The 20,000-nt window shown below is 45.3% G+C and overlaps 1 protein-coding gene across 2 annotated transcripts in view; it reads left to right on the plus strand.

The window, feature by feature from the left end:
* The window catches only part of LOC121698748 (receptor tyrosine-protein kinase erbB-4-like), a 266,829-nt gene that overhangs the window by 109,659 nt on the left and 137,170 nt on the right, over nt 1–20,000 (plus strand). For both annotated transcript variants that reach the window (XM_042081092.1, XM_042081093.1), the window contains exon 2: nt 14,764–14,915. In XM_042081092.1, the coding sequence (XP_041937026.1) occupies nt 14,764–14,915 (152 nt within the window). The remainder of the gene's footprint in view (nt 1–14,763; nt 14,916–20,000) is intronic.

Here is a 20,000-nt window from a genome sequence, read left to right on the forward strand (position 1 = left end):
TGTTTTCCGTCTGGCTTTGTCACAAAATATAACTCCATTCCATTTGTATTCCTTATTCTTTCTGTTGGCAAGAATCACACACACACACACACACACACACACACACACACACACACACACACACACACACACACACACACACACACACAGAGCCATTTCCCCCATGCTTTAGCTGAAGTAGAATAACTCTTTGTATTGTTGTTATTGTGTTCTAGTGATAAATGCAGCAAATTGAAAATGTGCAGTGTGCACATCAGTAAGGAACCAAAGAGCTGTGTGTGTGTGGGGGGGGGGGGGGGGGGGGGGTACTGATGTATCCCCTGAACATAAAGGCCACCTTGCAACACTTTGAAACAAACAAACATTTTGATATGGATATAAGCATTATATTTGATGATAAGAGCTAGGAGGATATTGACTTAATTAATTTTATGATTTTTATTTATATGTACATTTTTTCTCACATGTCAAGTATTCTGTAAGCATTTTGCAGTTAAGTCCTGCATACTTTGCAGTTAAGTCCTGCATACTTTGCAGTTAAGTCCTGCATACTTTGCAGGAAGTCCTGCATACTTTGCAGTTAAGTCCTGCATACGGTACTCTTTCTACATGGGCATAACAAACATATGCAGCTTATCGGGACATCAGAAACCCATAACCTAATTTCTCCGACTGTTGCACTGCAAAGCACCCTGGGTGTTTTTTAGGCCTGAAGGCCCCACAGTGGCTTGGCTGTATGTGTCTGTATGTGTGTGTGTGTGCGTGTGTGTATGTGTGTGTGTGCATGCGTGTGTGTGTGGGTGGTTCTGCATTGGGTCAGCAGGTCTGGGGTAGGGCCGTGAGCCTCCCACTGCACCCGGCCGCAGTGACGTGCCCTGGCCCTGGAGTCCCCTGAAGGGGCCAAAAGCCTGCCTCTGTCAGCCAAGATTAACTCCTGGGAGCAGAGGCAAAATGGCCCATGGTGAGGGGCAACAAAAATGGCCAAGTTGGATCAGTGGCACGAGGCCACCATCAGGCTCAGGGCCTGTGACAGATCTTGCCACGGGGCAGACACTGACTCATGGCCTCCACAACCCCAGCACTAAACACACACACACACATACACACACACACACACACACACACCACCCTCCAACCGCGCCATATCCTCCTGAGAACCAATCCATAGACCTATGTCCTCTGTAGTGGACATAAGTTCTAGAAGCTTACCCCTTTACCCCTTTGAGCTATTCTATCAATTTCTGTGGTATTTTAAAGAGGACATCCTGGGCTTTCTAATGATATATCATGTGATTGGCTGGGTTGCTGGGAACCTCCTCTTCCTGGTTCTCAAAAATAGTTGACATCAAAACAAGCACATTTTATGGAAGGATGAGAGATAAGTCAAATAGTGTCTTCTTATTAAGCATTCATTATGATGGCAATATATGGTCTTGTTAATGAAAATGTCAGGAATCATATGATTCATTTTGAAAGAAGTTAAGTTATTTACATTTTGAAATAATTGTGACTTTATGAATGTCCATTATAATGGACACCAGGACCAACATATTTTGATTTTTTGGTAAATTTAGGAGATCATTTATATAGGATGAATGAGGGGGGTCAGATTTGGAGCTCTCAGGTGATGAGTGAGTGAAACAGAGATGAGGACTATGAACCTGTGCCTCAAGAAGATAGCGAGGAAGAGTAAGACTAAAAAATGAATTATCGCAGATTAAAGAAAAACAGGAAAATGAAATGAACAATCCAGAAAAAAGAAATACAACTGTCCAAAAAGGCAAATAAAGTAGTCTAGAAGGATAAATAACATTTTCCCTTATATTTGGTTAAGTTTACCCTTAATTTAATACCACTAAAAGCATAATTTGTCCATTTTTGTCTATTTTCATGGCTACCTTTTCATAGTAAAACGGTCCTTTTGTCCACCACAGGAAACATGCTATAAAATTTAAAATAAAAATAAATTGAAAAAAATAAAAATTGTAAGATGTTTTTTTAATCCTAAATAGAAAGGAAATCACAAAAAAAAACAAAAAATTGTTGGAAACTTTTTTTTCTTGGTTCCCAGGAGGATATCACTATCGTTTCTCTTTACTGAAACTGCGTCAATGTATCGTCAATGTAGAACATTAACCCTTAAAGGTGTAGGTTTTTGAACGTTCTAAGTTCCGCAACAATTGAAGGTTCTAAAATTCTATGTTGAATTCAATGAACCCAGATATTCTTTAGAACGTTCATTTCTCAACATTCCCGTCACACCAGTGTGATGGTACTCCTTTAAGGGTTAAGCACGCGCCTCATCGTGGATGGTGGTTGTGTGCAGGATATGCGCTCCAACCACGGGGGGAGAGCTTTGAGTTGTTTAGTCGACGTTTAGGAGTTCGTTTGACGGATCGATAAGCCCCCAGGAAGCCTCCACTGCTAAAGCTGCCATACTCATCACTTTTTATTGGATCAATAAAACTTAATGAACTCTCAGTGCTTATTGACAATCAAGTTAAATCATTTATGGACTCCACAATTAACTTAAATCATTTATGGCCCACCATTTGTTGTGGATTCCGAGCTATTGGAATTCATATGAATATATCAAAGGCGCCCACTTTCATTATCACCTTTGAGTGTATTTGAGCTAAGACAGGGAAATGAGGGACATTATTTGTGCCACTCTGAATGTTCACAGATGTGGCCATCATCAATCATGTGTTTTGTCTATCAGGGGGAGGAATGTCACATGACCCCCCCGAGTCCCATTATTGACGGAGTGATGCTGACCCTTCTGACATTGCTGACATATCCCATGATTCAGCAGTTCCATGATTAAGTCCATTACCGCCACCTACATCTATTATCACCTAATCAAATGTAGGCCATATAGTGTTGGATGAATGATCTTATTATGAGTCTGGCTGAGGACATCTCCCATCTCGATGTAGCTGAATCACTGCATGGAAACTGAGTGAATATTCTTGTCTAATCTCATTTGACTGAACTCCTTATTGTGACTGACACTTATTTGAATATATTTTTTAGTTTGTCAAACTGAGAAAATTTTCAGGCTATGAAAATAACCTTAGAGAAAGTGTTCTAGATGAGATTCTGACTTTTTTCCCACATATGCTGCTAATCCTTTGTCAATTAATGGTTCTATGACAACGGTCTGTCAGCACTACCAGAGTAGTTGTCACTGAAGTAGTTGTCACTTTTCAGGTTTGTCAGTGCAGTCAAAGGTGTGTATTGGCTGCAAATTGGAATGCAAATGAACAAGCATAGAGTTTTTTCACAATAGTGTATGAGAATGAAGACTATTATCTTACAATGTACTGTATGGTCTTTTGGGCCCCCATCGTCGACTTCAAGGCAGTGACCTTGAAGTGACTTCCTGGAAGGCGCTAGGGTTAGGGTCAGGGTCAGGGTCAGGGAAGGCAGTGCTGCTTTGGAGTCGACGGTGGGGGCCCAAAACATCATCAAGCTTATCTTACTGTCGATATTACAAAAACATTTAAAAGGTTTATCAAAACATAAAAGTCAATTTGTGAACAGGAGTGTTTTTATTTCAACTCGCGAGTGACAGAACTCTTTCAGTAGTCTATAGCACATTCTTAATTAAAATATGTTTTTTTCATAAACTCACACATCAACACAGGCAATTACAATTTCCCTTTCATCAAGGCTTCCTCGCCTCAGTGAAGCCACACAAAAAGCCATCGAACCACGTGGCGGGATTCACACCATTAAATCGCACGCGTCCGTCATCTTTCACCCTTCCCCTAAATAAGAATATGGATTATTGCATGAATCTGAATCTGCATTCTCGGGCCTGTATGGTGTGTGTGTGTGTGTGTGTGTGTGTGTGTGTGATGTGATATCCTCTAAATTTCAGATTTCTATTTATTTACAGCTTCAGTGTCTCTCCATTAAAGCAAATTATTATTGATTTGGGACATGAAGAATGAGAGCATGAGCAGCCTATTAGAAGTGTAGCTATAGAACACACACACACACACACACACACATAAATGCACAGAGACACACAGAGACACACACACACAGAGAAACATACACAGTATTTGTGTTTGGGTCTGTGGCCTGCAATAAAGATGAATGGGTTGTCCAGAGTTATCTTTCAATGTACATGTCAAAATTACAGGAAAATAATAAAAAAGAGCCACTTACCTCAATGCTGTCATCTCCAGATTCAGATTCAGATTTTTCATTTAGAGTTATGCTGATATATTAGTTGCTAGCCTGTTTGTGTTCAAATCAAGACAATAGACTGTATCTGGTGCAAAATATATTTTTAGAAAAACTGACAATTAAACTCACAATTGGGAGTTGTTAGGTTTGAAGTTGTGCTGATATATTAGTTGCTAGCCTGTCTGTGTTCAAATCAAGACAATAGACTGTATATTATATGGTGCAAAATATATTTTTAGAAAAACTGACAATTAAACTCACAATTGGGAGTTGTTAGGTTTGAAGTTGCATTAGAACATCTCTGAAGAAAGAAAGAAAACTTTTTATACTAGATCAAGTTAGCTGGCCTCCCCCCATATGTTGTGGGTTGGCTAAAGAGTGGCTTTCAGTGTCTTGCCACCCAGGTATTGCACTGCGTCCCTGTTAAACCTTCCACCAACCTTCCATGTGTATGCCATCATGAGCCTCTGGTACAGTATGTTGTTACTCATGTGCAATAAATATTCACGCTTTGAATGGCCTAAAGCACTCATTTGAAAGCATCTTCAGGTATCCTGTTAATGCTGTGCTGGTCAAGCCGTTCGCTGGTCTGCCATAGGCTGCCTATCAGACCCAGAGATATCATGGGAGGGGGGGGGCTGACCCTTTGGGTCACCCATCTGCAGATCAAAGGCATGCTGGACACGGAAAAGGGTCTTGTTGATGTGTCGTTATCCTTATCTAATGGCAGTAGACATTGGCATGTGAATCCTTCCATACGCACACAGATGTTGAAATTCTGAATAAAACAGCACCACCACCACCACCATCACAACCCCCTCCACGGAGGTAACCTGGCCGAGAAAAAGGCCCCCCCTGCTGGGTTCACTACAAAGGCAAGAGCACCTCCAGTCCTGTTTCTACCCACCCGTTGCCACTGCGAACTGTGTTATTTTGCCACCCTGTGAGCTGCATATCCGTGAGGTATTAGGAGTATGCTTTGCTTTCATGTTTGTAGGGACTGTTTGCATGCGTCTCTGTGTGTCTGTAGGTGTGCTGTGCATTCAGATGTCTGTCGGACATGGTACTCTCTCTGGTGTGTGTCTGTGTCTGTGTGTGTGTGAGTGTGAGCGAGTGTGTTTGTGTGTGTGTGTGTGTATGTGTGTGTGTGTGTGTGTGTGTGTGTGAGAGAGAGAGTGAGTGTGAGAAAAAGAGATTCTTGGCTGAGGATGAGGGGTAGGAAATCCATAGCTATGATTCTGGGCCCAAGGGAGGCTCTGGGTGGACTCCATAGCGATGAGCTGTATCTGGAATACTGATGTTAGCTGCTGGAATGAACACAAAGTTTATGTGTGTGTGCACTCGTGTGTGGGTGTGTGTGTGTGTGCATGTGTGCGTGCATGTGTACGTGTGTATGTATGCATGTGTAAGTGTGCATGATGATGAGGCATCGTTTCAAGGCTATTCATGCCCACTTTTCCTCCTGGAATGTTCAAGGTTGTGTGCAACAGACAAATAGTTGACATGAGGCTTCCTTATGGCTTGTTTCATGCACTTGTGTACATGTGCGTGGCATGTTATTTTGGATGTAAGCATTGGATGCAAGCATTTACCTCCATGAACCATGCGAACGCTGCCTCTCCTCCGTAACCTCCCGAGGTTTTGGTTTACCTTTGAGAACACGGAAAAATGCCCCTGAACAATATCCTCTCAGGGTGAGGGGGGGCGGAGGGGCGGGTGGGGGGGTCACCCACACACGTTCCGACGTCCCCCAATGCAGCAGACCTCTCCATCACGGCAGAACAAGGGAGTCTCGCCTGACGAGCGATCGTCTCGAGACGCAGCGGCTCCGTGCTACATTAAGCCTGGATCTCATATCCGGGGCCTGGGCAGGCCACAAGCTGAAAATTGGCCAGGACGACCCATTAACCACTCAACCCCCCTCCACCCCCCCCTTTCTTTTTTCATACTTTCACCGCAATACAAATTACCTCCACCTGTGTAACACTGCGGCAGCCGTCTGACGTACGTCCCACCGCAGGGCTGAGAAATGATTTTCGCTTCCAATGAGCGAGGTAATTCCATTTAGGCGGCAGAAAGGGTGGGCAAAAAAAAAAAGAATAATAATAATAGCAGGGGGAAAAAAAACTCCTCCCCATTGTAATGCTTAACACTGTGATTGGGAGATTGAAAGCAGGTTGAGAGTACAAGGGGGTGGGGGGGGGGGGGGATCTAGGGGGGGAGGGGGTAGTGGTGGTGGGGCAGTTGGGAGGTGAGGGGGGGTGGTAGGTATAATTGATGACGAATGTTTGAATATGAGATGAAGATTCATGGATGGGGGCCCGCGGGGGAGACGTGGCGGGTTGCGGGTTGCGGGCCGGGAAGGATGAGGCGGGTGCGGGGCTGTGGCAGCGGAGTTATTGATGGGACGGGAGCTCCGGCTGGCCGTCTCAAGCGCCGCTAATGCCATAATAAATTAGCTCAATCACACCTGGCCTTAAACCAACCTGCGTCGCGAGCGCACTGTGCTTTTAAGCCGAGCCGAGTTGCCACCCTGTTAAAATGCCTCCACAGAAACAGCAGCAGCAACAGCAACAACAAATCAGTTTGTTTTGTTGGGGGGGGGAGGGGGCTGATTCGAGAGGTGATCTATTCAGGTCATTTGTCTGTGCTCTGGTGGAAGGTTGGGGCCTGAGGGCAACTATTAGAATCCAGCAACTTTATGAGTGTGAAGAGCTTCTAGCTTGGAATGTCCAGCGGCTGAGGACATGTTGACTGAATAGAAACTTAGGGGGGCAGTGGAGGGGGGGGGGGGGGGGGCAGTCTCCAAACGAGGTTTGTTGCACCATCAGCACCCCCCCCCCCCCCCCAGAAATCATGAGCTTAGTGAGCTGAAGATGATGAGTCGGGGCAATTTCAGGATCAGCCCGTAATGCTGCGATCTGTCATTTCATTGATCTCTCCGAGGCATCTTGCTCCTTGCCCAGCACTGTCCTGCACAGCTACTGGATTATGGCTATGGGTATGTGTATGTGTAAAGCATCTCAAAGCTTTCTTTCATATCTGCTTTGACTCTGCAAAGGAATGACTAAGATGACTTTTACAGAGTCCATTTTCTTGGCGTATTATTTCGCTGTCCAATATTGCTTTCTGTAACACCACAGGTACCATGCGAAATGAAGTTTACTATTCAATTTCTGCTGCCCGACATTTCAGGGTTAATTCATTTTCTATTTTTCTAAGGCCTTTTCTTACCATGTCACCACCAGCCAGATGATAAACCTTCCATACAGAGATTATTCTCCCCATAAACTGCCCACATACAGTATATATATATATATATATATTATATATATATATATATATATATATCCTTTCTCATATGGTAGTCTCCAACACCAGCTGGTGCCATTAAAGCTGGGAGCACAGACAGTTTCCTCTGCAGTTAACTTCTCAAAATGAGGTAGCAGACTGCCGATGCTTATGAGAATGGCTTCCGTGAGTCATATTTGTTTGCTAAGTTTATGTTTGGAAAGGTCCGCAGAAGAGATCAAATGTCTTCGTTTAGACATGGTTCAGCTCTGCTTGATTTCTAGATCAGAGATATGTCATAGCACAAGCATAAAGCATGCAGCATCCATGGAGTTTTTAGAGGGTAAGATATGTGTGTATTATTAGATACTGTCTTGGATACTGTCAAGACTAGACACAGGCCGTCTGGAACATTCAAGAATTTGGACTGTGTGTGTATGTGTGTATGTGTGTATGTGTGCAAGAGAGAGAGGGTCTGATTTTGACGGGTGGTCTACAAAGTATCTGAAATATTAAGAGCTAACAAGCACATTGTAGCCTGTCCAGCATGTAAGCAACAGTAGAGCTCCTTATGTGTCCTGCTTTCATAAGTTGCATTCCCAGACGCTTCTGTAACACCAGGCGACCAGTTTGCCGAGTGCACTTGTAACGCTGTTTAGAAATGTTTTATTTTTTTTCTGAAGTTCAAACTAAAGGCCACATCCTCTCTAAATTGCCTCTCCCCCCGTGGTCCTCCCCCGTCTCTCTCTCAAGCTGATTTAAGTCATTTTGGAAGGTCTCAGGCATAAACCTGTCAAAGATCCTACTGGGTCAGAGTAGGGGTCCCCGCTAAGTGGATTGGCCATTTTTATCCCTTTTAATAATGCGATGGTCGGCTCTGTTGTGGTATGGAGGGACGGCGCAGTGCGGAGAGGGGACTCAGCCCGCTGGAGCTGGAGCTGCCGAGGTCATCCTGCTCAGTGACCCGTGGAGGTGGTGGAGAGCAGCCAGGTTGCATGGTGAGGGCAGGCCCCCCAACATGGTTGCCCCACCTGCCCATGTAGCATTACCACACACACACGCGCAAACACACACATACACAAACAATGGCCTGTTACTTATCTGTATGAAATTGACACACACAAACACACACTCAACACACACACACACACACACACACACAGAGAGAGATAGAGAGACAGCCACAGGTATTTCTTCTCTCATGCATATGTTCACAAGAACATAATTGTAAACATAGGCAAATGTAAGTATAAAGATTGCCACACATTCACTTAAAACTTCTTTTGTTCATACTTTCTGTTCCTTTTCTCTCACAATCACACAATATCCCTTCACACACAACTTCACACACACACACATACACGTGTATTCACATGTACTTTGTCATCTATTGCACCTATATGCTTAAAATAGCCTCTTGGGAAAAGAAAACAGATTTCCATCTAAGGATCTCTGGGATATTTGTTACTGAACCACAGCTAGATGGCGAGGAGTAGATAGAGCCCGTGCGGCCCTCCAGATGTCCCGAAACTTTATTAAGAGGCAATAGAGAACTAGATGGTGTGTTTGGGTTGGGAGGGGGATTGAGAGGGAGATAACAAAAGTTCAGTCTTGGCTTGCTGGAGATGGTGTTAGAGACATCCTCCTGGGGCTGTTATCTTCTGTGCAGGTCGTGTAGTAATGGGTTCCCTGCGTGCGTCAGTAAATAACACCCTACTCTGCTCTGTGTCTTACACACCTCCCCTGCTGAACCCTCAGAGGCATGAGGTGACACTTGTGTTGCACACACTAGTAGGCTCCTCTTTTTGCTGTGACTAACTAGGATATGGATGTTTCTGGAAGGCCCCCTCTGGCTTCTGGTTGTAAGGAAGTGACCCTCGACACCACATCCATCACAGCTTCCAGGCGTAAGCAGAAAGGGATTCCCGTCCGAGCACCACACAAATGGACACTGCATCATCCAGTTACAGGGTGACTGAGTGAAGACAATAGTCCTGGATGGTCTCTAATAAGGATCCATGCACTGTGAACACAGCTGAGTAACACAGCCTAAAACCTGTGTGTGTGTGTGTGTGTGTGTGTGTGTGTGTGTGTGTGTGTGTGTGTGTGTGTGTGTGTGTGTGTGTGTGTGTGTGTGTGTGTTTGCGTGCATGTGTGCACTGATAAAGTAGCATCCACGGATCATGGGATCATGATCATGTGTTTGTATGTGTAAGTTTATGGTGTAAGATAGGATGCAGTGACAAAAGCCTTATTCATATCCTTATCCATATCTTTTTCATATCTTATTTCTCCCCAGTCTCAGTTAGCTGTACAGTTAAAAACATTTTCTGCATGGAAGAAAATGAGATCTCAAAACAATCACCTGCTCTGTTGGCTTCTCATTCTGGGAGGATAGGCCCAATCTAGTTACAATTATTGTCGCTGAATTTACAAAAAAAAAAAAAAAAAAATTATTTCCGTGCAAGACTGTCCTGTGTGCAACAAAGGAAAGAAACAATGTAGGAGAGTTATGAGATTCAGCTGAGGTCATTATATTACGTTATATTAAGTACCTATAAGATTTTGTGCACCCAAAAGGGCACTAAACCAGTGTGGTGTGTGTTTGACTGCAGTGGCATTAACTGAAACTGAACGCATAGCATGTATCACCACAGTCTCTACGCTCATCAGATCTGTCACAGCCCCTCTGGCAGACTGTGTGGATGAGCATGACTTTATCAGTGGATTTTAAAAGACATGCCTTTTAAGGGAATTCTTGGATTTTCAATAGTGCTGGTTCCTGTCGGGGGGTTTTGTGTGTGTGTTGGAGAATTAAACTGCAGTTGTCGTAAGTGAAACAGCAGACCCCTTGGGACAGAAGGGAAGCGGTTTGCCTCTGGGTCAGGAGCTGGATGTGTCTGCCACAGTCCAGCGCTGATTGCTGACTGGACAAAAAAAAAAGGAACATTCCCCTCACCGCCCGACCGCCCGCCTGCACCCTCCCTCCTTCCACCCCCCCCCCCGGCCGGCCATGTGGCGCTTTGCTTTCCCCCGTGTATGCCCCGTCGAGCTCTCTCCCCGAAAATAAATGAGTTCTGCCAGGAATGAGACCTGCATTTCAAAATGACATGGAGGGTAGGGTAGAAGGGAGAGGTACGCTGGCCATTGTTATTCCCTTGGCAAAAGCGAATCCACTGAGGAGTTATGGGGGGTGAGGGAGGGGGAGGAGTTATCAAATGGGTGTGCTTCCCCCAGTCCAATGCATTAACAACAGTGTCCTGACATCTAGATGCTCATGTTCCCATCAGCACGGCACAGGAGTTTGTGTGTGTGTGTGTGTGTGTGTGTGTGTGTGTGTGTGTGTGTGTGTGTGTGTGTGTGTGTGTGTGTGTGTGTGTGTGTGTGTGTGTGTGTGTGTGTGTGTGTGTGTGTGTGATGGATTGGCATACTTATGTCTAGTTTGTGGTATTCTTTTTGCAAAAATTCTCCAGGAATGTATTTATTTTTGAACTGAAATAGAGCAGAGTTGAAATAAATCAAATTATTGGCTTAAAATATGGATTTTACTGGACATTTACAGACTGGAATGCTGTGATACCATGTGGTGATTTAAATGTTTTTAGCACTCGGTTAAAATATGTCTTGACTGAAGACCCTGTTATAGGGATTCATGGTCTAATGTTTTGAGGAGACCAAAAGTTTTCTTACCTCTTTCTTTGGCTTTCCCTGGACCCCTCCTCTCTTCATCCGCTGGGAATTTCACCTTCTGACTTCACATGTCTTCATGTCTGTCTTAAGTGTAGTGCAGACCGGGCATACTTCAAAGCACAAACCACGGTGCTCAGGGATGGATTACTGCACGGGCCTACCGGGCCCAGGCCCAGGGGCCCAAGAGGTCAGGGGGCCCTGAAGCCCAAGCCTTTGCATGGAATCATTGCCTCAATATCACAATTTTGCCCTTGGGGATCAATAAAGTATCTATCTATCTATCTATCTAACAAATCAGGATGTAGGCTATGAATCTGATTGAATTTAGTATTGGCCATCCCCAAAATGCACCAGAATACAGGAAATCACATCACACATTGGGGGAGGACCCCCAAACCCCCCCCTCCCACATATACGACAATTAGTGGGGGGCCCTTAATACACCTGGGCCCAGGGGCCCGAAAGTTCATAATCCGCCCATGACTGTGCTGATTGACCACTTATTCTTATTGTGTTGCCTTTGCGTGGCGATACAACGTTTCACTGTACACATAGCAAAGACTGCCCTCTGTCAGCTAGAATGTAGGCTATATCCTGCTGCTAGAGCGGCATGCGTATATAGGGGTGCAGATTAAAAAAACGTAAAACAAAGCAGGAATAGCTTACTTACTTCAATTAAAAAAATATGTTAGCAAAGTAAACTGGTATTGTCAGTCCATTGCCGGTGATACACACACCACAAAGAATGGAGCCACAGTTGACCGGTCAGACGTTATCAGACATCTCACAGTCGGCTTGGTCTGCATTGTGCTTTAGCTGAACGTTTTCTTCCCAGACCATCATGCCCAGTGTTCCTCTTCCGCAAAAGCAGGCCAAGGCCTGACCTAGTATGTTTTATTGGGAGGTCAGCAGCATGTTTGCTGAGTGGCCTACTAACGGCGGCGTTTGTGGGAGGGAGGATTTGTGTGTGTGTGTGTGTGTGTGTGTGTGTGTGTGTGTGTGTGTGTGTTTGTGTGTGACTGCCCTAATCTTGGAAAACATTCACCTCCTGAACCAACTCAATAACAGCTTATTACTTCGTCTTTCACTTCCAAAACATTCAACCCCCATTCCCCAAACACACACACACACACACACACACACACACACACACACACACACACACACACACACACACACACTACTGCTGGCCAGCTAACGTCAGTGTTAACTGTTAACTCTGACATACTCTGTTCAGTCCACTGATCATTCTCTACATAGAAGAGCTCTCTCTCTAACCCTTATCTCTCTACCATTCTGGATCACTCCTCTCTCTCTCTCTCTCTCTCCTGCTTCCACCCCCAATCTCTGCACCTCTTTCTCCACCTCCGTTTCCTGTGTTTGTGGTCACGCTCTCCCGCTCTCCCACCTAATCGAATAACTGATTTGGCGGAATTACACGAGCAAATTCTCATTTGTCTTCATGATATGGGCCGCCTTTGTCAGCTTCTATTTTTTTACCCTCTCTCTTCATTCGAGTTGAAAGCGCAGGAATGAGCGTGATATTAAACAGGGAGGTCCGCTGTGCCTTTTGTTCTCATGGGCTTGCCAAGGTAGCGCACTGGTAAGAGTTTGCCTTTACACACACACACACACACACTACACACACACACACTCGCACACACACGCACACACACATGTACATACACACGCACGCACACGCACACACACACACACACACACACACACACACACACACACATATTTATTATTTTACAGACACTTTTGTCCTAAACTACTTACAATGAAGGGTAACATGAAAGCTACAGAGAAACTTTGATATAACAGTAAATACCACCTTTGCATACAGTAGAAAACAGAGGATGCATGATAGTACACAGTTGAAGTAAAGCCAAGGGATGTTTTCAAGGGAGATAGTATTAGATAGTGAAAGTGCATGGTAAGTGCAAGTTAGAAGTGTTTGGATTGTTTTACACACACACACACACACACACACACACACACACACACATTATTCACTAGTGTTTCATTGTAAACCACTAATGTAGATGCATAATCCACTACACCCACAAACATACAAACACACACACACACAGAGAGACACACAATACTGAGGGACACACATGCCAACTGTATCAGAGGGCCGGGGTGCTCTCTTGGGGCGAGGCAGGCATAGCCAGCTGACGGAGCAGATGGCACAGGCCCTGGTTGGCGCGGGTGTTTGATGGGTGGAAATAGGTGTGTTTAATTACTTGTCAAGTCCGATGCCCAGCCCAGGGCTAAAGGGGGCTTGTCTGCTCCTATGTTGTAAGGTTCCTCATCATTGCTTTTTCAGGCAGTGTTGTGTGTGTGTGTGCAGTGTGTGTGTGTGTGTGTGTGTGTGTGTGTGTGTGTGTGTGTGTGTGTGTGTGTGTGTGTGTTTGTGTGTGTGTGTGTGTGAGAGAGAGAGAGAGAGAGAGAGAGAGCGTGAGTGAGTGAGTGAGTGTGTGTGTGTGTGTGTGTGTGTGTGTGTGTGTGTGTGTGTGTGTGTGTGTGTTTGTTGGTCTGTGTGTATCTACTTACAGTATGTGTGTGAGAGAGTCATTCAAAGTTCACAGAACAGCGACTGACACCCGTGCTGATAGGACTATCACCCTGTGTGTGTGTGTGTGTGTGTGTGTGTGTGTGTGTGTGTGTGTGTGTGTGTGTGTGTGTGTGTGTGTGTGTGTGTCTGTGCCTGTGTGCATGTGTGTGTGCGTCCACATTTGAGTCTGTGGTCACACCCATGCTGAGGGGGAAAACAGCCCACAGCATGCTGAAGCACAGCCTCCTGATGCTATTGGAGTCCGCTGTGGAACACAGATCCTCTACAAACAATTTTGCTGGTGGAAATATGGGAAATATCAATGTTTGCGCTGGTTTATCTTTGATCAGTGCAAATTGTGAATTCATGAAAAAAACAGCATGCAAACAAATATGCTTTTTTTTCTGAATAGATTTCACACTATTGTACCAAACTATTGTGTATGAATAGATGAATACGATACACTTGTTTGTATAATACATCTTCAAAAACCTTTAAGCTAATTCAGTTTTACATTCACAGATAGATGAATATATTTCTTGATTAATGTCCTCAGCTTTATATGTGTGCTTACTGGATGCACAACATGCCTTTTCAATTTCCCCCTTCTCTCCCTCTACAAATGATTATGGGGGCGCTAGTCTTCAACTGGTGAAATTAATTGATTTCCCTCCCAGTGTTGTTTTAATGGTCCTCAAATGAGGTTGTAAAAAAGTCTCTCTCTTTTCCCCACATTCTCTCTTCATTCCTTTTCTTCCTCCTCTGTTTTGTCTCCACTTGCCCTCCTATGGACCCTTTCAAGAGAGTTCCATTATCAGCATCACAGTTGGCCCCCACAAGAATTCCTTTTTAACATTCCATATGTTATCTTAATGCAGAGGAAGTAGATTGGGGCCCAAATAGAATGTTCAAGCATTGTTTTTGTTTTTTATTGTTGAAAGGGTCTATAGAACACATATTGAAATGCATATTTTTATAGAATAACCTCTTCCTTTTTACTCCTCTTCCTCCACCTGCAGTATGTCCTGGCACAGACAACAAACTGAGCACTCTGTCGGACCTGGACCAGCAGTATCGAACCCTCCGCAAGCTCTACGAGAACTGTGAAGTGGTCATGGGCAACCTGGAGATCACCAGCATCGAGCGCCAACGCAACCTGTCCTTCCTCAAGGTCAGTGTCAGCACTTGCGTGTCACCGCAGACTTAGGGGCAGAGTGGGTAGAGATTGCACCCCCCCCCCCCCCTCCCTTTAGAAGGATATTGTTACCTTGACTCTGACCCCAAAGGCTTCAAAATGCCTTGATACTGAAAAGGTTTGCATGAATTATGAGACGTCATTGCAGGATACACACACACAACCTTGTGTGTGTGTGAATGTGTGTGTGGGGGATCTGTGCGTGCGTGCATAGTTGCAATGTACTCGCTATGCATACCAACAGTAATGGTGCCTATTATTCAATGAAACTTAAGTAACACAGTAACTCAAATTGAATTCTTGGGATAGATTTAGCCTTATTAGCCTAATGCAGAGCTTAGCAGCACATAATCCATGTGAAGTTTCACAAAACTCAGAGGAATAATTTGGTATGGTGCCACGGTAGTCAACCTTCCACTGCAACCGACGCCTGCGTGTAGTAAAACTCCAACGCCTGCGTGTAGTAAAACTACAGAATAGTAAAACTACAGAAAAAAAAAACAACGCTCCCTCTCTTTCTCTCTCGTAACCAGAGTTTTAGCCGGGTGGTCTTTGCTGCCTGTCTCTCATAGTGCAGAAGGAGCTCTCTGAAGTCTCCGTAGAGTACTCACTGCCAGCCGGAGCACGAGCTGCCTGCGCTGCGCTGCACTGGCGCTACCCACCTCCTCTCCAGAGGCCGCCGTGCCCCAGATACGAGCTGCTTCCTGCGGAGGGAGGCAGCGCACCTGACAGCCCCGGCCGAGCCCCGTGGGAGCAGTTTGGGGGTTTGCCCCCTTAAATGTGGGCTCTGCCTCTCTGCGGAGGAGAGGAGGGGGGGAGCAGGGAGGGAGGGAGGGAGGGAGGGAGGGGTGGGGTGGGGTGGGGGAGCGTAAGCGAACGACAGCGGCAGCAGATGCTTCTGCGCTGATGGGGACGAGACCTCACTCAGCAGGGAAGACAAGTACGCAGGCACACACACACACACACACACACACACACACACACACACACACACACACACACACACACACGCAAACATACGCACAAACAACACACGTCACACACGATAACACATGTTCCCATATAAACATTCATGCACACATGCAGCGCACACACACACACACACACACACATACACACACACACACACAAACACACACACACACACACACACACACACACACACACACACACAAACACAAAGATAACCAAACACAAATGTTTTCATCACACAGATGCATATACACACTCAAAGTCACTCACACATACACAGTCCCTGACAAACACTGTCACACAAAGTCTCTCTCTTTCTTTATCTCTCTCTCTCTCTCTCTCTTTATCTCTCGCTCACTCTCACACACACACACACACACACACACGCACACACAAACACACACACACACACACACACACACAAACTGTTTTCCTCTTGTGCTGTGTAATGAGTTGAGGTGCGGCTAATTACCCCGGCCACTGTTTCAGAATGGAAACTATAAACATTTCCATTAGCTGCTGCATCATTAGCACAACAATTAGGCATCTGGGGGATTGATAAGGGCCTATCTGCAGGTATGATGTCTCTCTCTCTCTCTCCTCCCTTTTCTTCTCTTTCAGCCCAAACTTTTTTTTTCTTTTCTCTCCAGCGTCGTCATTTCCTCTCTCTCTATTGGTTTTTCGATCTTTCTGTCTTTTGACTCCCCTTTGTATTCTATCCTTCCCATCCGTTTCTGACTTGCTTGTTCTCCATGTCTTCCTGTCCTTGCACTTTTCAACTCTTTCCTCTTCAACACTCTCCTCTACATTGTTTCCATTGCATAATGATATGTTTATGTGTGTGCGTGTGTGTGTGTGTGTGTGTGTGTGTGTGTGTGTGTGTGTGTGTGTGTGTGTGTGTGTGTGTGTTTATGCTTTTGTCTGTGTGTGTGTGTGTGTGTGTGTGTGTGTATCTCTGTGTCTGTGTGAGAGAGAGGCTACATGTGTGACGTGTATTTGCGTGTTGAAATGTTTCTATGTGTGTTGTGTGCTGTGTTTGTGTTTGCATCTGTGTTTGTGTTGTTTGTCTTCTGGCACTCTCCCCATGCTATCCCTATGGAGGGCCTAGTTGTGTGTGTGTGTGTGTGGGGGGGGGGGGGGGTTCGTGTAGCTGAGCCCCTCTTAGTACAAATGTTGTGGAATGTGCTGCATGTTTGAGTGGTTGGAGGAGACTGTCTCTCCTGCCAGATCTGTGTGTTTATATTCTCCACAAATACTATAGAGAAGGCATAGCCAGCTCAGTCATTGCAGAATATCATACATTAATCCATGTGGATTTTATTCTCTTTGCTGTGAATGGCATAAATTGATAATGAAGCATTCACATATCTGGCATCATATGCAAGTCCATTTCAGTTTAATCATAGAAGAAGCACCCTAGGGATCCACTGAAGGCATCCTCTATTCTGTAAGCACCCACGCTATATTCAAATGCCACTCAAATGTACTTTGATTGAGTGGCTGAAAAAAATGAATTCTGAATAATGAATAATCATGAACCCTTATTTACCATAAAGACCCCTCAGAAAGAGGGACAGTCACTGTCTAAGCAATCTGGACCGGGTCTTAGTCTGGAACGGGTCATTCTGCTTTCCCGACCAGAGCTCCATTGGAAATCGTCCCATGATTAATTATAGCTGATGAAAAATGAATAATTCTATCTAGCTCTCTCTCTCTCTCTCTCTCTGATTAGCAGCACAATCAAATTCAGCAGCCCCAATCAGACCTGTTCGTTCAGACAGGACGCCTGATAGGACATGATTTTGGAGACCGTAACTAATTGAGGAAGGCTTGGGAATATCAAAAACCAACAACCTAGGAATAACAAAGAATGAATCTCCACCACTCTCTGGCTCTCTTTCTCTGTTGAATATGGATCCATGGACAGATAGATAGATAGATAGATAGATGGTGTGCACTGTGAGGGTGTGCACTGTGAGGGCTCATGTCACAGTGCTGTTGGTGGTGGTGGAGGTTTGTGGCTGGAGTACACTAGGTGTGCACTGTGAGGGCACATGTCACAGTGCTGTTGGTGGTGGTGGAGGTTTGAGGCTGGAGTGCACTAGGTGTGCACTGCTGTGTGTCTGGTGCTGGTTACCTGGGGATGGGCATGATGGCACAGCATGGGACAGCTGCTCTGCAGAGGGACACAGGGGGAAATTCTTCTCAGCTCCTCCCTTCCACCTTACCCCCCCCCTCCCTCTCTCTCTGTTCCTCTCTCTCTCTCTCTCTCTCTCTCTCTCTCTTTCACTCTGCTCTACTGAGACAAATGTGCTTTCATGGAGAGGGGAGAAGAGAGAGGGAAAGAGAGAAGGAGAGAGACGGAGAGAGATGGAGAGAGAAGGAGAGAGACGGAGAGAGGTCTGAAGAGATAAATAGGAATCGAAAATATAGTGGTAGGTAACGTGGAGGAAAGAGTCAGGGAAAGACAGAAAGCTGCCAGAGAGGGCACTTTAGGTGTGTGTGTGTGTGTGTGTGTGTATGTGTGTGTGTGTGTGTGTGTGTGTGTGTGTGTGTGTGTGTGTGTGTGTGTGTGTGTGTGTGTGTTTACAGGTAGGTGTACAGGTATGTGTACAGAATGAGTGACAGGTAAAGGAAGAGTGGTAGAAGAGAGTGACCAAAAGACAGAAACACATTCCTTCCTTCATTTGTTTTCTACATGGGTTCGTGTATTTGTCTGTGAAATAAGACCCCGGGCTACAATATTGTCCCTTACTGGGGGTCTCAAGAGTACCATGGATTCTTTCTCTCTTTTTCTCTTTCCCTGCTGTTTCCTCCTTTTCCACTCTTTCCATCTCTCTCTCTCTCTCTCTCTCTCTCTCTCTCTCTCTCTCTCTCTATCTCTCTCTCTCTCCCTCTTTGAGGGCACAAATCCTTTTCATATCCCCCTCTTTTGATGTATCATTTACTCTCTGCAGATAGGACAGTCAGGTCAGTATGCAGCACCTGTCTTGGGGCTATCTGCTCTTATCCTCCATGGCACTTTATTGTCTACTGTATGATGTGACTGACAGCCACCACTTCCCTGATGATTTACAATGCGGTACAAAGCTTCAGTTTGTTCACATAGCATCAGTGGACTGGGTAGTGTTTGTTTTTTTATTATTATCTTTTCTTTTTTTTGCACCTTACAACGCGGCTTTGAAATGATTACAATAATACACACATTTGTAGTGCAAGACTGAAATATGTTTGGAGTGTTTCCCCTCCAAATACTGAAGGGTAAGGGCTGAGCTACACCAGACACGTAACTGAAGCGTTCTGTTCGCGTTGCATCTGCTGCAACAATTAGCTTCCACTATAATCAATGGAAGTAGCTACACCAGACATGATAGCGGCGCGTACGTTCGAAAAAAATAGACCATTCATCTAAAATGGATTTTACGCGTCGCAAACGGAACGCTTCAGTTACGTGCCTGGTGTAGCTTCGCTTTAAGGTGGAGGAGCTGGGTTTAATGTTAGAAATGGCCACGGAAGTAGGATGTGCGTTTGTTTCATTAATTTTTGCGTTCATTCATTTTAAAGAACTGCGAGAAATGTGTTATGCTCTGGCAGGTGCTTCTCTGTTCTGTCCTCCTTAAAACAGAGAGCACCTTAGATAGAGGAGAAGGGAGAGAAAGAAAGAGTGAGTGAGAGAAAGAGTGAGAGTGAGAGAGAGAGAGAGGAACCTGTTGATGTTTCTCAGCACGGTGTTGCTCTCTGTGTCGTGTCGCGTTGTTGTCACACATCGGCGCGGGGTCTGGACGAGATCGATGCGCGCAGGCCGCTGACGACTGGCCCCTGTCAGGGCCGAAACACGCTGGCGGCTCCGCTGAGCTCCCCCTCGCCCTCCCCACGCCAGTTAATGATCTCACACACTTTGATTGACTCTTCATTAAAGGCTGATCAATCTGGCGGGTGGCGCCCCAGCCTTGGGCTCGGCTCTCGTGCAGAATGCCAGAGTGGATCCCGAGCTCCGCCTGCTAGGAGCCCTTTAGGACCAGGGCCTGCTCGGCTCTCCTCCTTATTTTCATCCATGTCTCATTTATGAAGTTCTTTTCGCCACTATTC

The sequence above is a fragment of the Alosa sapidissima genome, chromosome 23 (genome assembly GCF_018492685.1).
Source record: "Alosa sapidissima isolate fAloSap1 chromosome 23, fAloSap1.pri, whole genome shotgun sequence".
NCBI lineage: Eukaryota > Metazoa > Chordata > Actinopteri > Clupeiformes > Clupeidae > Alosa > Alosa sapidissima.